Genomic DNA, 23,539 nt, shown 5'->3' with positions numbered 1-23,539 from the left:
TTGACCGCAGTATGAGGGAAGCTCATGGAGCAGATCCTCTTGAGAGTCATCACGTGGCATTTGCAGGGCAAGCAGGCGATCAGGCCCAGTCAGCATGGGTTTATGAAAAGCAGGTCCTGCTTGACGAACCTGATCTCCTTCTGGGACCAAGTGACGCGCTGGATGGATGAGGGAAAGGCTGTGGATGTGGTCTACCTTGACTTCAGCAAGGCTTTTGACACTGTATCCCACAGCATTCTCCTCAAGAAACTGACTGCTCTTGGCTTGGACTGGCGTACGCTTCGTTGGGTTAGAAACTGGCTGGATAGCCAGGCCCAAAGAGTCATGTTGAATGGAGCCAAGTCCAGTTGGAGGCCAGTCACTAGTGGCGTCCCCCAGGGCTCGGTGCTGGGGCCGGTCCTCTTTAATATCTTCATCGATGATCTGGATGAGGGCACTGAGTGCACCCTCAGTAAGTTTGCAGATGACACCAAGCTGGGTGCGTGTGTCGATCTGCTTGAGGGTAGGAAGGCTCTGCAGGAGGATCTGGATAGGCTGCACCGACGGGCTGAGGCCAACTGCATGAAGTTCAACAAGGCCAAGTGCCGGGTCCTGCACCTGGGGTACAATAACCCCAAGCAGAGCTACAGGCTGGGAGAGGAATGGTTGGAGAGCTGCCAGGCAGAGAAGGACCTGGGAGTATTGGTGGATAGTCGGCTGAATATGAGCCAGCAGTGTCCTCAGGTGGCCAAGAAGGCCAACGGCATCCTGGCTTGTATCAGGAACAGTGTGACCAGCAGGGCTAGGGAGGTGATCGTCCCCCTGTACTCAGCTCTGGTGAGGCTGCACCTCGAGTACTGTGTTCAGTTTTGGGCCCCTCGCTACAACAAGGACATCGAGGTGCTTGAGCGGGTGCAGAGAAGGGCGACGAAGCTGGTGAGGGGCCTGGAGAACAAGTCCTACGAGGAGCGGCTGAGGGAGCTGGGCTTGTTCAGCCTGGAGAAAAGGAGGCTCAGGGGCGACCTTATTGCTCTCTACAGGTACCTCAAAGGAGGCTGTAGCGAGGTGGGGGTTGGTCTGTTCTACCATGTGCCTGGTGACAGGACAAGGGGGAATGGGCTTAAGTTGAGCCAGGGGAGTTTTAGGTTAGATGTTAGGAAGAACTTCTTTACCGAAAGGGTTGTGAGGCATTGGAACAGGCTGCCCAGGGAAGTGGTGGAGTCACCATCCCTGGAGGTCTTCAAAAGACGTTTAGATGTAGAGCTTAGGGATATAGTTTAGTGAAGGACTTTTAGTGTTAGGTCAGAGGTTGGACTCGATGATCTTGAGGTCTCTTCCGACCTAGAAATTCTGTGATTCTGTGATTACTGATGCATAGAAAATTCTGATTTATGGTGGAGTTAGCATGATGGCTCAGCAAATGAATACTATTGATGTGGGTTCCTGACAATGATAACAAGCACATCTTGGGATGAAAAATTGCGATACATAAATAGCCAATTTGTTATCATTAATTCTTTTCCATAAGGTTATTGGCGAAGAATTACTCTGTGCCAGCATAGTATTTTTAGAAAATTGTTAGGAAGGTACACTGAATTATTTATTTTGCTATTTTTAAACTTCATCTTTTATCACATTTTACAAACCATTATCTTCTGAACAATACACACAGGAATAACAGATCTAGAGTGCACACATCTGGATTTGTAAGTACCCTTTCATGGTCATGCTAAGTTAGGAACAACTCAAGATGGTATTCAAGGGATTCCTACATGTATAGAGATTTTTTTTCCTTATATCAAAGCTTCCGTTAGTAGTTGCTCTGTGTTTCAGTGCTGACTTTGCACAGGTTTCAACATATGTTCGAGTACAGAGGGACTTGAAAATATTGCATGTTTTTGAAAATTATAAGCTCAATGTGACAGAAGCAGATATCATTGCCAACTACTGAGGAACATATATCTGAATTAGGCCAATTCTTGGACCTGGTACATACGGACATGGTTTAGTGGGTGACATTGGTGGCAGGGCGATGGTAGGACCAGATGACCTTGGAGGTCTTTTCCAACCTTACTGTTTCTAGGATGTGAGCATATCCTATCATGTAATTACCACATCTTGGGCACGGTCTCGGGCAGCCTGCTCTAAGTGGCCTTGCTTGAGCAGGGGGAATGTCCACATTCCCCCACAAAGTGCTGCACAGACAAATGCAGACAAAGTGTACGTTAACACGAGCAATTTATTGGCCTCTGCATAGGCTGAAGCTCCTGGATGGAACGGAGTCTCTCCAAGGGTCTGGGTGGTCACTGCCCGCTGCTGACAGGTGTCTCTGTTGTGCTGCTGGAGAAACTGGTGCTGTGCAGTGGCGCTGTGCTGCTGGTGAAGCTTTCCGTGGCCTACTCTAGGCTCAGGAAAGAGTCCGAGTTGTCCATCTGCACCCCAAGCGTGATCTCAACGGAGAGGGTGCTCTCGGAGGCGCTGGCCAGCTTGATCTTGCAGGAGCGGCGGGAGGGCAGCACCGTCAGGCGGCAGTGGCGCGACTGCGGCAGATGCTCCCAGGCTGCTTTCACCAAGGCCTGGAACCAGCGGGTGGTTTTCTCCACATCCAGGTAGGAGCCGGTGCAGAGGGTGCGCAGCAGGCTGGGCTCCTGTCTTCTCCTCAGCTCGTCCTCGGGGTGGTGGAGGAAGCACAGCATGTCCCCCATCAGCCACTCCCTCACGCAGGTGCACTCCAGCTCCACGCGCAGGCCGGGCTTCCTCGCTGGCGTCTCCCCCTCGGTGCCCAGCTCCGGGTGGAAGGCGTGCCCAGGGGGAGGCCTCAGGGGCACGAGCAGGCGGTACAGGACGTTGTCTTCCCGGGCACTCCAGCCTTCGTAGAGGCAGCCTATGCCGATGGCCGGCTGCAGCCGTGGGTTGAAGAGACAGTTCCCAAAGAGTCTTCGGCAGGCACCAAGAAGTTCCTCCACCAGCTCGTCCACCATCTGGCACTTGTCAGCCATGCCTGGCGCCGGCCACTGGGTGCTATCCGCCCAAACTCTGCCCAGATCCCAGCTGTCATCAGAGTCACTGTCTTCGTCTGTGTCATCGCCATCATCGTTGTTCTCCTCCTCTCCTGTAGAGGTGCCGTGTTCGCTATTGCTGCTGCCTGGTTCACGGCTCCGTTTCCTGAGCCAGCGGCAGAGCCCAAAGACCAGGACAAGGAGCTCGACCAAGGCCCAGAACTGCCACTGCTTCAACGCGGTGAAGAACAGAGCTCCCAGGGCCACCCAGCTCTGCTGCTGGTTCCTCTCCTCCATCTCTTGCACCAGCTGAGTCATGCCCTCAATCAGCTGCTCCACATACTGCTGCATTCTCTCACAGTCATCTCTATCCAGTTGATCGTTCACCAGCCATGGCTTCTGGGCAATGCCCAGCACAGCCACGGCGAGGAAGATCAGGAGAGCCATGGCTTGCAGGAGGTGCGATCCGCACTCACCGACGGCCAAGGCCACAGTGTGGTGGTGCTGCTGCTGCTGGCCCTTATAACAGCTGCCCCATGTGACTCATCCTTTGTGCTGTCACAGGCACCACAGCCGCATCAAACCAATCCCCCTCACCTCACCCCCCTGCAAACTTGTGGGAAGGTCCTTGCAATCTCCTTCTCTGGAGATACTCAGAACCCTTCTGGATGCCATCCTGCACAGTGTGCTATAGGTGATCCTGGTTTGCAGGGGGTTTGACTAGATGAGCTTCAGAGGTCCCTGCAAACGCCAGCCGTTCTGTGATTCTATTCATCTGTGATTCTTTGACAAGAAGTTGAACACCTAACATACATTTGACAGCAACAGTGCTTTTCAGTGATTCATGTGCCTCAAGTACAAGCCAGTAACATACTGGTCTTCTGGAAGTACTTCACATTGTCTGTCCTGTGAGTCTATATGCCAGGGCTTAAAAGGGTGTGCTTTTCTGTGCATAGGTATGCACACTAAAGATTTAAAGGATGCACATAAACCATGCACATAAAACTGTTTGCAGAGGCATATTAAATGATAGCTATTATCATTTCTAATTATTTTTTGTAAAGAGCAGGTAACAACATACCTTTGGAGTGGTTTTAGCATTTATGTATGTAATATATATATATATTTTTAATGTCACTGGGAAAATCAATTTATGAGGGCATATCTATTGTACATCACTGTTAAAGGAAATGCTCTGTAAGAACCAACATTTGTGGGAGAATTGTTGGAAGATGTACATTTTAAGTCAGTATCAGATGTATCTGCATCTGTATGTACTTACATTAACTGAGAATATTAAAGTACAGTAGCTCTGACATTCTCTGCACATGCCAACAAACAGCTTTTACAGAAGGTTCAGAGAAGGTGTTCAAATAAAATATTTATTATTTTCTTGCTAATACAAAAACCTCTTTCAGACCTGTAAAGTACTGTTTGACAGAAAATGACCTACAATCTGTAGTTTCATATTTTGATATAAACAAAAGCAGGGAAGATTTCCTCAAATTATTGTACATTTTAGGCTTGTCTCTTACATCACAGGATGACTAGCAATTAATGGAGTGAAAAGATTGCAGATTTCCTAGTGCTATTTAACCTGCTTATTTCATTTTCAAACTTCTGTGATCAATTTAGCAGCAGGAAGTTCTGCAGAGCAATTTGGTTCCACTTGACCCTGGAGGGGTTGTTGCTGAATGAGACTTACTTACAGCTCTGTCTCCATAATGACATCTTGCTGCAATAAATGACGCCTTCTTAACCTCAAGTTGTATTTCCAATAAATTTATACCAATTCCCAGGTTACATTAGGCATCTGAAAACAAGGTTCTTCGGACAAATGTGTCACCACAGGTTGTCCCCGCATCATAGGGCACCTAGCAGTGCTGGCTCGATATTTATAACTCACATAACACATTGGCTGCAGCACATCTTTTTTCATGCTGATTAACAGCATTATAGTTGCAATCTGATTCTGCTGGTAAACCAATTTCTTCCACCTCCTTCTCTTTTAACACAAATTTCCTAGAAAGGAAACGTTATAAGCGACCCTGACATCATTTTTAGGAGGAATCCTGCATGTCAGGAGTGGTTCCCCAGAAGCATGCACACTGATTTGAAATTGTATACAGCAAAGAGTGGCAACATCTGAGTCGGGAGGAATTGTGAGCAATACAGCACGTAACATTTGAGTTTGCAAAAGCAGAAAAATTTCTGCTTATGAACACGTATCCTGTTACTTTTGCTGCAGGGTTTACAGTCATCATAACAGGTGATGGGAAGGAAAGTGATCTACTTGGGGCAGGGGGGTCTCTTATACATTTCCCGGTGCCATCAAGCAGCCCATCACCTGATCCAGAACAAAATGCCTGGGAGAAGGAGATGAAATGAAGGGTACTATGGGTACCTGATACCATGTTCTTGCTGTGTAATTCAGCTATATATGCTGCTACCTGACTTGAGCTCATATGCCGGTGCCATACAACCATAATTTTGTCTTCTGTCAAGCAAGGACAGCGAACCTCTAATTTTGGGGGAGCTGGCCCCTCAGCAGGATTCCCAGTGACCTATTACATCTTTAAACCACATATTGGCAGCTCCAGCAATAAAAGGCAATGGAAAGGAGCCAAGAATTTGATTATTATGGTGCAAATCCCTTTGACTGTGAGAAAGCATTGATTTGACATTATTTCCATTTATATGGCAGGGGACTCTTTCCAGTTTTACAGGTTTTTTGGTTTGCATACGATTCCTGAAAGTTTACATTTCCACTGAGCTTTTTTGAACTGAGGTTATCCTGCTTGGTTCAGAAATACACAGCATATAAAGTAACTCCTTAAAACATACATTCTTGGAACAGATTTGTGTGATTATTTTAGCTAATGTAATTTAAAGAAACATCATTAAAATATTTTAAATTGTTTACTGTAGTAGTAATTATGCAAAATACTTTAAAATAAAATACAAAACATTTAATTTTGAGGGCATGTTTCACACATACACCTCATCAGACAGAACAGAACGGCCATACGGGCTGACAGGTGGTAAGACTTTATTTTAAAGAATTTCTTTTAAATATCTCCTGATACAATCCGTTTTGAAGGAACAGGGACTGAGCAAGTCTTGTTAGTAGTAAAGATCTAGGAGTGCTTCTGTCTCAAGCTTGTAAAATAATGAATGGCAGCATGTTCTGCAAGTGAAAGAAAATCTGTAGTGTTGAAAAATTGTATGGGTGAATAATTATTGTCTTCATACGTAAGACCAACAACAGATTAGAGAGAAACTCGGCAGCAAGGAATAAAGAATTGTGTTACGGAACGTAGTAGAAAAAAATGATGTTGAATCTGCATTTAGCCTGGAAGAGATTTGGGGGTTACATCTGCCATGACCTTTAGCCCAGAACACTGTAGCAGAATCTGTTTTTTAATAATGGGATTAAGTTCACTTGGCTTCTTCCCACCACTTCTGAGCAAGCAAAGAAAATCTGCAAGGGGAAAGAATTTAAAATGGAGGGAAAGATAGTAATTATAGCTTGCTGGAGGCATATTTTTTCAGTAAATGAAGTGCTTCAAAAGAAGTGTACTGGTATGCTGTCTTTTGAATGCAAACCTTTAGGGAACTAGTGTAAGAATATAAACTAAAAACATTATTTTACACCCCAAGTTGTTAATTTGCTAATGCCTTGTCAGGAAAAGTCCATATTCAACTTTGAACTCCAAAGTTCGAGCCAGTAATAGTATACCCTCCAAGCATTATAACTGTAAATTACCACTGAAGTGATTAGGAAGATAAGAAACTCTATTATGTGAAGAATCAAGTATCTTATCTAGTCCCTGTACTAATTGGAAGCAGCCTTGTATGATAAGAAAAGTAATTATTACCGAATTAAGGATAAACACAAAGATGTTTCAGCCATGTACACATCTTTAAAATATAGTGATTCATTAGAGACTACATTTTTTATTTAAAAAAAAAATTATGTTCATACTTACTGGAGATTTTCTATGTGAACTTGTGGTTAATCTAAAAATTTTTAGCCTTTATACAGCCCCCCATATAAACACTTATATAGAAGTGCTTTCATACTGGAAGTAATGGAAGTATTGACATTCCTGTTGTAGGTTAGGATAGCTCAGTCACAGATATTAAAGAAAATCTCTAAAGTGTGACCGGAAAAGATATAAACATAGGTCTCCTGAATCCCTATCACATTCCTCACTCATAAAATAGTCTCTTCCCTTATCCCTTATCCTACAAAGATAGAAATATTAACAAACAAACACAAAAGAAAGAAAGAATGAAATGAATTCTGCTGGAGGGCTAATAATCATATTGTAGGAACGAAGGCTGCTGGAGACAATTGGCAGCACTACTGTATACTTGTCATTTGACCAAGAATATGTATCACAGGTAGCATTAGTGATGAAGGCTGAATGGTTTTGGCGTTTTAGCTTCCCTGGTAAATCCTTCCTTGGTAAATAGCACAAATGCTAATAATACAGAAGACATTATCATTGATCAGGAAATGTTATTTCATTACTTCCAGTTCTGCTACTGGAGTAATATGTCTCCCCTAAGAAAAAAATCTTTTTATTGCTTATTACCTCCCTTACAGACTTTCCAGAATCAGAAGTAAAATCAATATTTTTTTCCTACGGTGTCCTGAAATAACAATTTTTCCAAGTGTGGGATCATGAATAAAAACCCAGAGTTCATTTATTGCTATGTATAAAATCATACTCATAAATATAAAATCATACTCAGCATCAAATAGTATAGAAATTCTAATACAGTTACAGAATCTAGGCTAGAGAAATAAGGAGTAAATATAATAGCATTTTTCTGGTATAGAAAGAAGTGGAAAGGTTTTTAGTACCCAGAATAATACTGGACCTTGGTACATCTCTATGATTAACAGTAATAAATAGTCCATACTGTTTGAAATAGTCCGTATGGTTTGAAAAAAAATGACACTTTTTATTTATAAATACAGTATGGCTGTATTTATAATGAGAAATACAAATATAGACAACTTTTTGCCTTATAATCTAATACTATTGGTGCTTTACTAAATAACTTTATAGCATCGTAATTAAGCAATAGGACAAAACATTAGAAAGTTAATGTACTTACACCATAATCTGTTTCATTAATTTCCTAAAATTTCTGTTGAATGGCGTTTGGATAATTAGGTACCAATAGCTTTTGTAGTGTTATGCATAGTTTCATGTGTAAATTAATTGATACCATTTACCTGTTATATATTATAAGCTTAAAAATGTCTTTTTTTCTTTTAAAGAACAGTAAACCCATCTTCTTTAGTTTTCTGACCAACACAGACATGAAACCATGTCTTCATGAAACCAAAGTCAACTTAAATTAGTCCTCACAGCACTGATATTTCTTCTTGTCGATCTGCCAGAGCGTAGGGAGGCCCTGCAGAGGGACCTGGACAGAATGGGTCAATGAACAGAGGCCAATGGGATGAGGTTCAGCATGGCTAAGTGCTGGTTCCTGCACTGTGGCCACAACAACCCCATGCAGCGCTACAGGCTTGGGGGAGAGTGGCTGAAAAGCTTTTGCAGAAGAAAAGGATCTGGGGGTGCTGGTTGATGCTCACCTGAACACAACCTGGTAGTGTGCCCAGGTGGTCAAGAAGGCCAACAGCATCCTCGCTTGTATCAAGAATAGTGTAGTCATGGACCAGGGAGGTGATCGTCCCCCTGTACTCAGCTCTGGTGAGGCTGCACCTCGAGTACTGTGTTCAGTTTTGGGCCCCTCGCTACAAGAAGGACATGGAAGTGCTTGAGCGGGTGCAGAGAAGGGCGACGAAGCTGGTGAGGGGCCTGGAGAACAAGTCCTACGAGGAGCGGCTGAGGGAGCTGGGCTTGTTCAGCCTGGAGAAAAGGAGGCTCAGGGGCGACCTTATCGCTCTCTACAACTACCTAAAAGGAAGGTGTGGGGAGCTGGGGGTTGGCCTCTTCTCGCAGGTAACTAATGATAGGACTAGAGGGAGTGGCCTCAAGTTGAGCCAGAGGAGGTTTAGGTTAGGAATTAGGAGACAATTCTTCTCAGAAAGAGTAGTCAAGCTTTGGAATGGGTTGCCCAGGGAGATGGTGGTGTCACTGTCTCTGGGGGTGTTCAAGGAGAGGTTGGACATGGTGCTTAGGGGCATGGTTTAGCAGGTGACATTGGTGGCAGGGTGATGGGTGGACCAGATGATTTTGGAGGTCTTTTCCAACCTTAATGATTCTATGATTCTTCCACCTGCAACGGTCCTTCCCTTAATGTAATGACAAGAGGAAAGCAGGCTCCTTGGAGGATGCTAAAGTATGTTTCTTCCTCTACCTGTGTCATAGGAAACTAGGAGAATTCAATTAATGAGTTTGCAAAAAAAAGACTGGTTGCTGAGAGGGCCTAAGTCCTGGTGACAGGACGAGGGGGAATGGGTTTAAGTTGAGCCAGGGGAGTTTTAGGCTAGATGTTAGGAAGAACTTCTTCACTGAAAGGGTTGTGAGGCACTGGAACAGGCTGCCCAGGGAAGTGGTGGAATCACCATCCTTGGAAGTCTTCAAAAGACGTTTAGATGTAGAGCTTAGGGATATGGTTTAGTGGAGGGCTGTTAGCGTTAGGTTGGAGGTTGGACTCGATGACCTTGAGGTCTCTTCCAACCTAGAAAATTCTGTGATTCTGTGATTCTGTGATAAGTCAGTGTTCTCTCTCAACTTCAGTTGGGAAGTAGCCAAGGAAGGAGAGAAAGAACAGGTAGGGTGAAGGCCAGATTCCTTCCTTGGCTGGGAAAGCTTTATTCAGAAAATGTGATAAAGCTCTATATTTCAGTGAGTATAGTCTTTCCTGTGTCTTGAAGCAGGCAGGGGTCTCAAGGAAAGAATAACCTGTATTTATTGCAATTCTGATTATTATTGGTAATGGTGATGGTATAGAAACGCCTAAGTAAATTAAACCACGTTATTCCCAATAGCAGTATTTTACACATGAAGATCATTAGCCTTCCTGTGAGGATGGTGTCTAAATGACTTGAGTTGCAGTCCTCACCACACCACGTGTGCACTTCAGATCCCTCTGCTGCCCCAGATTTGTGTGTGCTGACACTTCATTCACCTTGGCAAAACAGACGCAGTGCAGGGAGGAAAGGAGGAAAGGGGAGAATGATGATGTAGCTTATCTTGTTTGTTTGATGGTAGTTTTTTAACACAAATGTGTTTACACATTCCTGTTAGGGCTTGTTCCGACAGCCAGTAAAATGCCAGTGCGCTGACATGGTTTCTCTTCGCTAGAGAAATAAGATTAGAAATAAAATACTAGAGAGGTAGAGTAGTCCAAATAAAGACAGACATCAGGTTAGCTTTTGCTATCAGCAACTGCTGGGTCTAAGGCTTCTTTATAATGAGTGGGCAATATATCAAATTTGTTTAGCCCCAGAAACCAGGTAAGAAATGTTGGAAATTCTGTGCCTACTTTTAACAATATGAAACAAGAAATTTGAAAATTAGAACATGGACTCAAGGATAAAAGCTTCTCCTACAGATCACTGTTTTGAAATCAGTTACAGATAATGGAAGTCAATCTAGGAAGAAGAGAAACTCTCTAGAGAAACGATACTGAATTCCAACCATCGTTTGAAATACACATTTTCTGCCTTCTATGTAGTGTATGAGAAAAGGGATTCTGAAAAGGAGAGAAGCCAAAGGCATTTAGAATAAAAAAAGCTCACTCTGAATTAAGGAATGAACTTTCAATTCAATTCTGAAAAAACAAAGGAACTTATCAGACTAAATTAAATGAGGAGCTGACAGAACTGTAGATGACTCATTGCAATTCAAGAAATTTATAACAGTGTAGAGGAAAACGTAGAGAGCAGATGGTGCAAAGAATCCTCAGTACGAAACAGAGATCAACACTGAGCTCAAGAGCCAGAAACCATCCTTCAGCTTAGTACCAATGGCAAGAAAATGCTGCCATTAAAGTGATTAAAAGCCATGCTGAGCTTCTAAGCATTTTTTTTTTCCAAATGGTTTCATTGGGTAACCAAATTAGAGCTCTCCTGCAGCTTCTGGATTTGAAATAACTAATTAAAAGAATGTCCCATTGATTCATCATAGGAACATTAGAGAAATCTTTATAAATGAGCAAATAGGATTTACCTATCTTACAATTTCACAGTTAGAGAGCTCAAACAATAAATGGGTAGGATCTTTAGGGTCTAAATAACTTCTGCTCTAGTGAGCAACTCATATAAGAAGCTGAAATTTCTCCACAGAAAGTACTGTTTTTAAAAACACAAGAACTAAAGAAATAGAAACTGAGCTAGCTGCGGCTTTTAATTACTTAGTCTTATTTGCCCATTTCTTTGAACAATAACTTTCTGACTGGAATCTTTTTCTTTTTCTAAGTAATTATTTCCTCTGAGATGTGAATAGATAATCTGTGTGTGTGACAAATAGTAGGATCATTCTTCTGAACAATTAAGAAATAGTTAATGGTAAGTCTTTTGAGGCTTCAAAAAAAAAAAAGCCTTAAAAAAGAAAAAGTCCTAATTTTTACTCGGTACCCTAGTAGAAACAAAATTATTATTCTTGTATTCGGAGCCTTATGTACGTACCTTCACATTTTGATGGTGCTGTGGTACAGGTGTGACATGAGCCTTGCTGCATAGGATTTTTGGTTTCAAGTGCAGGTCAAGCAGAGCTGGTTTACAAGAGGGCTGAAGTAATCTTTTCTTCCATTACTTTGCTACTGAGTTGTTTCCTGGGGAGAAGACATGGGCTGCTTCTGATACTGAGTGTTTGAGTTGATCTTCTGTTACACCGACTGTGTTATGAGCCCCAGGGCTCGGTGCTGGGGCCGGTCCTCTTTAATATCTTCATCGATGATTTGGACGAGGGCATCGAGTGCACCCTCAGTAAGTTCGCAGATGACACCAAGCTAGGTGCGTGTGTCGATCTGCTTGAGGGCAGGAAGGCTCTGCAGGAGGATCTGGATAGGCTGCACCGATGGGCTGAGGTCAACTGCATGAAGTTCAACAAGGCCAAGTGCCATGTCCTGCACCTGGGGCGCAATAACCCCAAGCAGAGCTACAGGCTGGGAGATGAGAGGTTGGAAAGCTGCCTGGCAGAGAAGTATCCGGGAGTATTGGTGGATAGTCACAGAATCACAGAATCACAGAATTGTCTAGGTTGGAAGAGACCTCAAGATCATTGAGTCCAACCTCTGACCTAACACTAACAGTATGAACCAGCAGTGTGCTCAGGTGGCCAAGAAGGCCAATGGCATCCTGGCAGTGTGGCCAGCAGGGCTAGGGAAGTGATTGTCCCCCTGTACTCGGCTCTGGTGAGGCCACACCTCGAGTACTGTGTTCAGTTTTGGGCCCCTCGCTGTAAGAAGGACATGGAGGTGCTCGAGCGAGTCCAGAGAAGGGCGACAAAGCTGGTGAGGGGTCTGGAGAACAACTCCTACGAGGAGCGGCTGAGGACGCTGGTCTTGTTCAGCCTGAAGAAAAGGAGGCTCAGGGGTGACCTTACCGCTCTTTATAAGTACATTAAAGGAGGCTGTAGCAAGGTGGGGGTTGGTCTATTCTCCCACGTACCTGGTGACAGAACGAGGGGGAACAGGCTTAAGTTGTGCCAGGGGTGTTTTAGGTTGGATATTAGGAAGAACTTCTTTACTGAGAGGGTTGTGAGGCATTGGAACAGGCTGCCCAGGGAAGTGGTGGAGTCACCATCCCTGGAGGTCTTTAAAAGACGTTTAGATGTTGAACTTAGGGATATGGTTTAGTGGAGGACTTGTTAGTGTTAGGTCAGAGGTTGGACTTGATGATCTTGAGGTCTCTTCCAACCTAGACAATTCTGTGATTCTGTGACATGCACTTGCTCAAATGGAAGAGTCACTGCAGTGAACTCAGGCTGAATACAAACTTAAATTGTCATATAAGTTTTTAAATCAGAACTCAAAGAAAAATGCACCACATGCAGTGTGTATGAAAAGCATACAAAGGTTAGGTCATAATATGAAGAAGTGTAATACTGGTGGTTTGTATTTTGAAAAGCCCAGAAAGACCATGCGTATAATTATATTTGCATTTTAACCTGGTGCTTTCTCTAATCAAACTGGATGTTTTTGCAAGGATTTGGTTACTAGATTAATGAACCCACAACACAGTGTGATGAAGCCACAGTGTGCTGAGGAAGGTGGCCCAGCTGAGGAGGTCCGTCAGGCATGAACAGGCACACAGGGTGTATCAGACAAATCTGCAAAGCTCCCATAGACTCCACCTCTAAATCACATCTTGATGCCAGTGAATGACTGAAAACAACAAACAGTAAACAAATGTATATGAGGAATTGCCCTCATAGGCCCTTGATCAGTGTTTCACAAATACAAATCCATTTTTGCTACCTCGTGATTTCCTTTAAACAGACTGGTCTGTGTTCCCTGCTTGGAGTAGCTGATTTTACCCCAGAGTAAAATTACGAGAGCTCAGCTTCACCCTCAATTTTCAAGAACAAAAATATCATTTTAACTGGGGGAGTATTTATATGTACCCAGGGATAACATTTTTGCCCAAAATTTATGAATGCCTTTTATTTATTTATTTGTACTTCCATTATACTGTTTAAGGGCTTCCTGAAAAATACATTAATCCTTTATTCAGCAAGGCAGGAATTCTTTTTCCTTTTTTTTTTTTTTTTTTTTCAGTCATTCCCTTCGTTAACCTGTGGTTAAATGGCATAATTACAGATGTGGAAAAGTTTCTTGTGTAAGCTATTTTATACACTTAATATCATTGTTAGTATGTGTATGTTTTTTTTTTTTTCATTCAGTATCATGTGTTGGGCTGTTGGCTTTTTTTACATCAAAGTGGACTGGATTGTTATACTACACTATAGTTATCCACAGGGAGGACTGAAAGTGGATAAAAGTTTATTTTCTCTCACTGTCACAGAGAAGGAGATTGTTATATGCATGTCTGTGTGTAGAGCTTCCCTTCTTTCAAAGGAAAACAATCAGTTTTGTTTTCTTTAGTGTTCGTTTGCTTTCTAGAGTTTATTGACTGTTTTGCTTTGCCTACGATGCTCTGCTTTGCCTACGATGACGTAGGCAAAGCAGAGACGCTTAACGCCTTCTTTGCCTCTGTCTTCAATGCCGATGATGGGCTTCGGGACCCAGGGTGCCCTGAGCTGGAGGGCCGGGACGGTGGGGATGACAAACTCCCAACTGACCCTGAACGTGTGTGGGATTTGCTACTCCACCTGGATCCCTACAAGTCCATGGGTCCGGATGGGATTCATCCCCGGGTGCTGAAAGAGCTGGCGGATGTCATCGCGGAACCTCTTTCAATTATTTTTCAACGATCCTGGGAATTTGGAGAGGTCCCGGTAGACTGGAAGCTGGCAAATGTTGTGCCAATTTTCAAGAAGGGTCAGAAAGAAGACCTTAGCAATTACAGGCCTGTCAGTCTCACGTCAGTGCCTGGTAAAATCATGGAGAAGTTGGTTCTCGGTCTTATTGAGGCGCACCTGGGGGACAAAGCAGTCATTGGTCCCAGCCAGCATGGGTTTGTGAAGGGTAGGTCCTGCCTAACTAACCTGATTTCCTTTTATGATAAGATCACCCGTATGGTGGACCAAGGGAAACCAGCTGATGTGATTTTTTTGGACTTCAGCAAGGCTTTTGACACGGTTTCCCATAGGATCCTACTGGACAAAATGTCCACCATACAGCTAAACAAAAACATCATAAGACGGGTGAGCAATTGGCTAACGGGCAGGGCCCAAAGGGTTATGGTAAATGGGGCTGCGTCAGGCTGGCGGGCGGTCACCAGTGGGGTCCCTCAAGGCTCCATTTTAGGGCCGGTACTTTTCAATATTTTTATAAACGATCTGGATGTAGGAATAGAGGGTATTTTGAGCAAGTTTGCTGATGACACCAAACTTGGAGGAGTTGTGGACTCGAATGAGGGCGTAAAGGCCTTACAGAGGGATCTGGACAGGTTGGAGAGCTGGGCGATCACCAACCGCATGAAGTTCAATAAGAGCAAGTGCCGGGTCCTGCACCTGGGACGGGGAAACCCTGGCTGCACGTACAGACTGGGCGATGAGACGCTGGAGAGCAGCCTAGAAGAGAGGGATCTGGGGGTCGTGGTAGACAGCAAGTTGAATATGAGCCAGCAGTGTGCCCTGGCAGCCAGGAGGGCCAACCGTGTCCTGGGGTGCATCAAGCACGGCATCGCTAGTAGGTCAAGGGAGGTGATTGTCCCGCTCTACTCTGCGCTGGTGCGGCCTCACCTCGAGTACTGTGTGCAGTTCTGGGCACCACAGTATAAAAAGGACATGAAACTGTTGGAGAGTGTCCAGAGGAGAGCTACGAAGATGGTGAAAGGCCTGGAGGGGAAGACGTACGAAGAACGGCTGAGGTCACTGGGCCTGTTCAGCCTGGAGAAGAGGAGGCTGAGGGGAGACCTCATCACAGTCTACAACTTCCTCGTAAGGGGGTGTTGAGAGGCAGGAGACCTTTTCTCCATTAACACCAGTGACAGGACCCGTGGGAACGGGGTTAAGCTGAGGCAGGGGAAATTTAGGCTTGACATCAGGAGGGGGTTCTTCACAGAGAGGGTGGTTGCACACTGGAACAGGCTCCCCATGGAAGTGGTCACTGCACCGAGCCTGTCTGAATTTAAGAAGAGATTGGACTGTGAACTTAGGCACATGGTCTGAACTTTTGGGTAGACCTGTGCGGTGTCAAGAGTTGGACTTGATGATCCTTAAGGGTCCCTTCCAACTCAGGATATTCTATGATTCTATGATTCTATGATTTTCATCTCTTAAACGTCCTGAAATATTTACAAGAAAGAAAACAAACGCACAGAATTTAGTGACTAGATGCAGTTTCTTATTTTATTTTCCTAGGGAGACTCCTTCACCCAAAAGATAAAACCTGAAGTCATAAAAGCGTGTTATTTTTAGGAGACAGCTCCTTAGAAGCTTAGAAGAGGTTAAGTAAGATTCATAAAAGAGAGGAGTGCAGGAGGGTGTGTAATAAAGTGGTATATGTTGCTTGAATGACAAATAGGGTAAGCTGTGAACCACTGGAAGCACGTTTTTTGTGGGAGACAACCTCAGGAAGTTGTCAGGACCCAGATGTGCTGCTTGGGAGCAGGTTTGTTCAACCTTCTTGGTTGTCTTCAAGACTGTTGAACAATGTGATTGGTTTTGTTGTGACATTTGGGAAAGCTGCACGTCAATACAAGTAAAGCAGCTTTAGTGTCAGGAGAATACTAGGCTTTCTTTGCCATACTCGACCAGATTAATAAAATAAGCAAAGAGTTTTCCAGAATTGAATTTTTGCACCATTTGACATTATTACATAGTAGGCACTGATCCTTCTTCTCCAAAAGGGCAGCAAATCCAATTCTTAAAATCACTTAGCCCCACAGTGAGATAGTTTGGCTCTTGGGTGCATCCAACCATGTTAGGCCCCTTCCATAAACTGCTCGAAATGGTTCCTGCTCACTGCGCTGCCGCAGACCTACACTGTCAAGTGCTTCAGGTAGGCTTCGGGCACCTTTGCTGCCATGGCTTGCCCATAACCCTGTCCCTGCCCTTGGCCTCCTCAAACAAGCTGGGTATTACATACACACAGCCACCTCCCTGACGGGCTGAAACACTCTTGCTTCTGTCAGCCCAGCTAGCAGAAACAGAACACGTTACATCTGTTTTAAGTTGTGTCACATTATTTTACCCCTAGGGGTAAATCAAAAGTACATTTTACACAGCTGAGCTATGACATTTAAAGCAGAGTATCCTGAGTTTTGAATTTACTGTTTCTGAAACATGGTTCTGCTCTGAATGCGATGTCCTCAGAGCCAGCAGCGCATCCTGGTTCTGCACAGCCAGCGGTGGGGACTGGCACGGGCCCCTTTTTCTGGGAGAGACAGAAAAGACATTTCTGTATTTTTGTATATAGCTATTTTTCAGAAGCTGGTCTGCACTTTAATGAAGGAGTTACTGGTGTGTACTTGCAATGTTAATTCCAGGTTATATGGTTTCCCTGAGAATTGCCATCTGTCATGCTTTTCTGCCTGGAGGTCACTCAAAGTTACCACGGGTTGGTATCCTAAGACAGTGGGATGAAAGGATAAACCGTGTACTTCGTCTTTAACCCTTAGTTATCCTTTTCCCTTTCAGCACCCTCCTTGATAGGTATGGTAAGGAAGGACTGGGCTTCCCAAAACAGCATTGCCCTCTCCTGGCAAGAGCCGGACTTTCCCCATGGAGCCATTCTGGACTACGAGATCAAGTACTATGAGAAAGTAGGTCACACTTACAGCATCACCCCAACTCAGTTCCTAAAGATCAATATGTTTTGTTATTTTTGTATTTAAAAAAATAGTATTTTAAACCTTTCACTCAATCCCATATACAATGCTTTATAAGCAGACATTTTTTGTTGGATTTTGTACAGATTTTTTGTTGTTGCACTTCTGACTTGTTAATGACTGTCTTGTTTCATGTCAGAACCAAATAGAGCAGCAGGCAGGCAGTAGATATACCTGTCTCATAGTAGCAGCAATTATGAACATGGATAAATGGATTGTATAATTGAGCATGTTTTGATGCATAGACTGTAAAAGCTTTACATTGAAGTGGCACTGAAACAATATATCAAAGGAGAACATCAATGTAATTTCATTTTGTGCTATTATTTAGCAATAATCTGTGCTTAAATGATAGAGTTCATTAGCCTCATTTAGGGGGTTACAAGAGATAGAAACTGCATGGCAGTGGGCAACAACATGCATTACAGGAAAAGGTACAAGGTGACAGACAGCATGTCCTACAAAAGCATAATCTGAAGCCTGCTTTTTCCAAAGCATACATGTAGAACATTTAATTGTTTCCAGTTAGCTACAGGGCCTAGCACTAGTGTAAAAATTTAGTGCAAATCAATGTCTTTATTCCTTGAAACACAGGAAGGAATTTCTTGATGTGCATATCTTAAAGAGTAATCTGCTAAATCAGTTCTTGCTGTTTCTTTGTCCCCATCTAAAAGTCACAATGGAACTAATGGATAAGTGAGAAGACCACAAAGAACAGTAATATAGGCCAAGGCATGAAAGACAGATTTAGGGATGATAGGCTCTGTAAATATCAGAATTTCCTTCCTTGGCTGCCCTTCTCTATTGAGATTATGAAGCTTTAATGATGCAGAAAAAAAGGGTAAACTGGGGAAAATCCAAGTAATTTTAATAGTATAGCTAGAGGGAGAAAACAGTTTGTTTAGAACATTTGGCAGTCAAGCAAGGAAACTTTATTTTCCTACAATGATGGAACTCTTTCAAGTTTTGATCCATTACCATAGCAAACTATACTATGACTAGCACTGCCCTTTTTTGTTTATTTATATTAAAATAACCAAGTGAATTAAAATAGATAAATAGCAAGTTTTTATTCAATTATATGGGAACAAATATCCAAAACCATTCATATGGATGTTAAATTACAAAGCTCATATTTATAAAAATCTTTTATCAATAGATCATCTGCCAATATCTGTCAATACTGAGTGACAAGGCAAATAGCTCTTCTTAGAGATCTACATATTGGTAAGTCCTGTCCATTATACAAGACTAGAGAAACAGGCTTTGTGGCCCTGTGATATATATAGTTTTAACTGCTCCTGTCCATTTCTACAAAAAATAAAAAAAAAAGAAAAAAGAAAAAAAAAGAACCATTTTCTATTTTCACCTTTTGTAATGCATAAGGAGTATCTTTTAACTATTAACTTCTCCTCCCTCTTAGGCGTGGGGAGATAACTGCACTGCTGGCATCTTCCAGTACTGTTGTACAGGGATTATTTTCTCCCTAAGTCACTAACTGGACTACATGCATAGCTCTCCAGTACACCTTTTGTTGTTAAGGTAGAACTTATACGCTCTCCGTCAGTGCTATGTAATAGATGGAATGAGAGACAAACACTCCAGCACCTAACAGTAACATAGCCACTTATTTGAGCAGAACAGCTATGTGACAGATTTGCAAGAGCTCTCTTGAAGACCACATTCTAGAGAGATTAATAATCTCATGCTGCAAAACACTCTGTTGATTTGCAGTATTAAATTACAAAATGTGATTCTATACCACTTTAATTATATTTAAATATTGCTGAAGAAGCATACATTACAACTATACTCCTGGGTAAGTATAGTGGCCAAATGCAAATGGGATTTGTATGTTTAAAAAAAAAAAAAAAAAAAAAAAAGGAGAGTGTCTACCTCAAAGTTGGAAAATATTAACATGAACTTTAACAAATTCCGTCTTCTTCACCTTGAAACTCCACATATTAAATAGCACAGTCTGTGTAATGTCAGGGGTAGATACAGCAAGTGTAATCTTTCAGGCTTCCTATAATGACCCCAAAAGGGGAAAATATCACCATTCCTATTATCAGAAGTGACAAAAATAGGGATGGTGTTGCAAAATTACAAGAAATGTGATAAAAGGAAAATAATTTAACCAAATTTAGTATGAATTTACCACAAAGATGACCCTCCTCTGGAGAATAAAAAGTTGAGCTAAAGCTCAAAAACAAGTTAAATATTAAAAGCTCAGAAAATTTCTTAATGTCTTAAGGAAACAATAAAAATGAACAAACGTGTGCATTTGTATAAGGTACTGTTATACAAAAGAATTAGTAAAAAGAAACAGAGTTTGCAGTCCTTTCTCAATCCTTCATTACCTGTCATTTCTGTTAGAAAAGAAAAGAGGTTTTGTTCTTACATACAATATAAGGAATTGAATGTTTCCATCAAGTACAAACACTCAATATTCTGGTCTCAACAGGTTGTATCCGTTTCTTAACTTTGAGAAACTTTGAAGAACCCTGCAGGATTTAAAATTTTTATAACTATGAACATCTATTTCTTATAAGACTCCTTGGTAACGTTTGCAAAATTATGAAGAAGACACTGGGGACCCTAAGGGAGCATGCTTTCTTTTAATTATAACCAGTAGGAATTCTGCAACTCGTAAATGGAAGTCATTTCTTGACATGTGCTCCCATGGTTTCGTGAAAGATCTGTAAGCTTACAGAAATCCAGTAGCCATCTAACAAAATACTGTGGACAATCCACAAAATGGGACTGCTTCCAACAATTTTATAAGTAGGATAAATTAGTGGTGGTGAACTCAGAATACACAGAAGCATCCTCCCATGCATATCCACAACAAGCAGAACAAGGGAATAAGACTAGACTGTGCTAGATCTGCATGAAAGTTTTATTTGCAGTCTTGTGTGATACAATTTGTACGCCATGGAAACCATGGAAAGATCAAGCCTCTTATCTCTTTGTGAAAAATAGTTTCTCATCTTCCGAGAAAGATGCTACCAAGTAATAGAGAAATAAAGTAGAGAAGTTATACGAAGCTATCAACAAGCTTACAAGTATGGAAGCCATACATTCATTCAAAAATGTAATAAAGCAGCTCAGTAATTTGACTGCTTTAAAGCACCCTCTTCCATATGACCTTCATTTCTTCAGTGAATTGCTGAAAAATACTCATAACTTTAACAAAATATTGTTTGCCTTTGTCAGTCCCTAAAAATGAAAATCTTGAGAAAATAGCAAAATTTAATTGTAAGCCAGTTCTATACGTATCCTACATATTTTTTGTTCTAGGAATACACTCACACATGTTTGCGGGGTTGGCTGCTATTCTGCAGCTTTTCAGCCAGAAATGTAGGGAACATGAGGTGACCTAGGACATAATTTGAGAGCTGACTTGGCCTGCGAAGTAAACAAAAATTGTAAGAAATTTAGTCCAAGATGCTATGGGTTTCTGTCACAGTGAAGAGCAGAAGTTTTCTGTTGCATAGTTACATGGTATACCCAGAGAGAGAATATGATCCTAAAGTAATACTGCATGTTGGGGCTTTGTAGTTGAAATATCTTATTTCCGGTAGATTTGGAATCATTCTGAAAAAGCTACAGTTAGCAACATTTGTCACCTTAGACAATAAGTGAGTCTTTACTGCAGCACACAAAGAATCCATTAAGTGTTTGACCTTAGAGATCTAAGATGTACTCTGTAAAGCATTTCTTCAAAGACCTTCTTTGTAGTCCTCACAGATACTAAACATTTGCAAGTTATCTCTCTTGCTACAGGATGTCTACCCTGTTCTACAGTCTGTTATTTATCCATTCTATTTTACAGTCCTTTAATATCTTCCACAAACAGCAAAGTACTTTTAGAAGAAAAGATTCTTTCATAGGCATTGTTGACTTTCCCTTCAAAAATCAAACTCCAGATATCAATATAATCTCTGTTTCTTTGCTAACAGAAATCAATTTTTTTTCTTTATACTTTAACACTATTACTCAGACACTGACTAAAGCTTTTACAGTGTGAAAGATTCCAGGGCATCATAATCTGATCACCTTTACAAAGGTTGCATGCTCAAGTCAGATGAAGGCTGATATGACCTTGCCACAGCCTTGCAGTGAAGCTGAGTCCTTCTGTAGGAATTCTCTCATGGGAAAGGAAACACAGTACACAGTGGATATAAACCACACCAGCTGCACTTCAGGTGGTGCGGCTGAACTGGGTAATGCTTATTCCTCCCCTTTTCCACCCAAACCCTCAAAGTTAATCATCAAAGATTAATGTTCCCTGAGAGCTGTGTTAAGCATACCAAGCTGTATACATATCAGAAACTGTATTAAGTTTTAAGTTCTCCCATATGGCCCAAATACACCAGCTGGATTATATTTTCTATTACAAGATAATAAATAATTAGCTGATAATGTTGGTCTATAGGGAAGAGATTTTATAGGATTCATCCAAGCAATATCCAAGGCATTGCAATGACATCTGCAAATAGAAAGCATCTTCTGGAGCAGGATGCAGGATGGAAAGACTGGCTGATGGTTCTTTGCTTTCTTGTCCATTGGTGAAATTTGCACTAAAGCCAAATCCCTTTAATAAAATGCTTCATTTTGGTGTCAGATTCAATTCGTAATGTACAAGCAGTTTTCACATAAAAATTTTAACCCACCTCTACATGACAGTGATTAGACAAGATATGTAGGATGTCAGATATGACTTTTCCTCCGCTCCACTATTATTTAGCATTGGATTAATAAGTAAATGAGAGAAAACAACCAAGTAGTAGAGACGGGGAAAATTAGTTTCCCAATGAGATTTTGAAAAGTGATGAAGAGCCAATGAAGCAGGTAGATAAAGTACCAGATTTAAAGAATTGGAAACAAATATGACCTTGTTAATTTTTCTATCAATCTACAGCTCTATTTAATTAACTTCTATGAGGAGTGATGCTCACTTAAATTCTGATATTAAAGCAAACACTGCTATTTGTTTGAATATTTATTAGTATGAATTAAAATGAAGCATCCTGAATTTGAGTATGAAAATATGTAAGAGAGCTTGAGGAAATTGACTTGGTAGGAGTATTGTGAAGATTTGAGCACATCAACATGCAACAAATCTTAAAAGACAGAACTATTTTTACAAAAATTAATGTGGAAAATTTTAAATGAGGAATTAAATTACTCTTGCAGAATTGTATACCTACAATAATATTCTGTTGCTTAAAGCAAATCTATCTGTCCAGAAATACATGCACCATATTATTTCAAAGCCGTAAAACATGTGTACCACATATTGCATACTATGTATTCTGACAGCAAAAAGATATGGCACTCAATGTACGTAGAAAGGTATGAAATGATATCGTTGCCATTTTTTCTACATTTTTTTGAGGAACAGAGAATCTGGTGTTCTGCTCAGTGCCACTCTGATGACTGGCACAGCAGTAACATGCTGCTGGTAGCCCTGGAGACGTGCCACGCTCACTTTTGCCCACGTGCCCAAGTTGTTTCATTTCTGTATTTTCTCCCATGTGAATTGCCAGTTTAGGGTGTGTGACTCATCACTGTTTAGGACAACAGATGTTGCTGTGTGGATTTAGCAAAGGAGACATTTTGTCATCCTTTTCTTTAGATGAATTCAGCACTGCTCAGGCAATATGTACATCATGTTTCTTTTCTCTCCTTTTTAACTCTCTGCCCCCAAACCTGGCCCTACTCAAGTATCAGCTGGAGTCCTAACCTCAAGGACAAGAAGCCATGTATTTTCATTAGTCAAGACAGGCAGTTTTTCTAAGTACATCATGTAGTTAAGACAGTCCTCTCAATTTCCGGGTGACGTTTTGGGAAGGTGAAACAAAATTAGCGGACTGTGTCAGGAGCAGGCATATCTCAGTTGTTGCTGTTGTGTCAGCATTGCTAGCATGTACTGTTTCTTTCTCTAGGCATATCCTTTTATTATTGCTAGGCATGCCATGCTGTGCTTGATGCTGTTGCAAGCTTCCTAAGTTTTGTAAATATCGGTGACAGGGTTAGGGAGCAGGAAAACAGCAATGAGCATATGATCCCTTCAGGTGTCTGACCAGTCAATTAGTTTTTTTTAATGTATACTCAGTACGAAATGGTGAATACTACAGTGTTAGTATTGAATGATCAACTGAGC

General features: G+C 41.9%; 1 protein-coding gene across 3 annotated transcripts in view; it reads left to right on the top strand.

Annotated features, from left to right (window-relative positions):
• Positions 1 to 23,539, top strand: part of EPHA6 (EPH receptor A6) — a 516,782-nt gene that overhangs the window by 329,840 nt on the left and 163,403 nt on the right. For all 3 annotated transcript variants that reach the window (XM_084506721.1, XM_084506720.1, XM_084506719.1), the window contains exon 6: positions 17,180 to 17,304. In XM_084506721.1, coding sequence (XP_084362847.1) covers positions 17,180 to 17,304 — 125 coding nt within the window. The remainder of the gene's footprint in view (positions 1 to 17,179; positions 17,305 to 23,539) is intronic.

This window comes from Aythya ferina (assembly GCF_964211825.1).
Source record: "Aythya ferina genome assembly, chromosome: 1".
Classification (NCBI taxonomy): Eukaryota; Metazoa; Chordata; class Aves; order Anseriformes; family Anatidae; genus Aythya; species Aythya ferina.
This window is presented reverse-complemented; position numbering and strand designations above follow the sequence as displayed.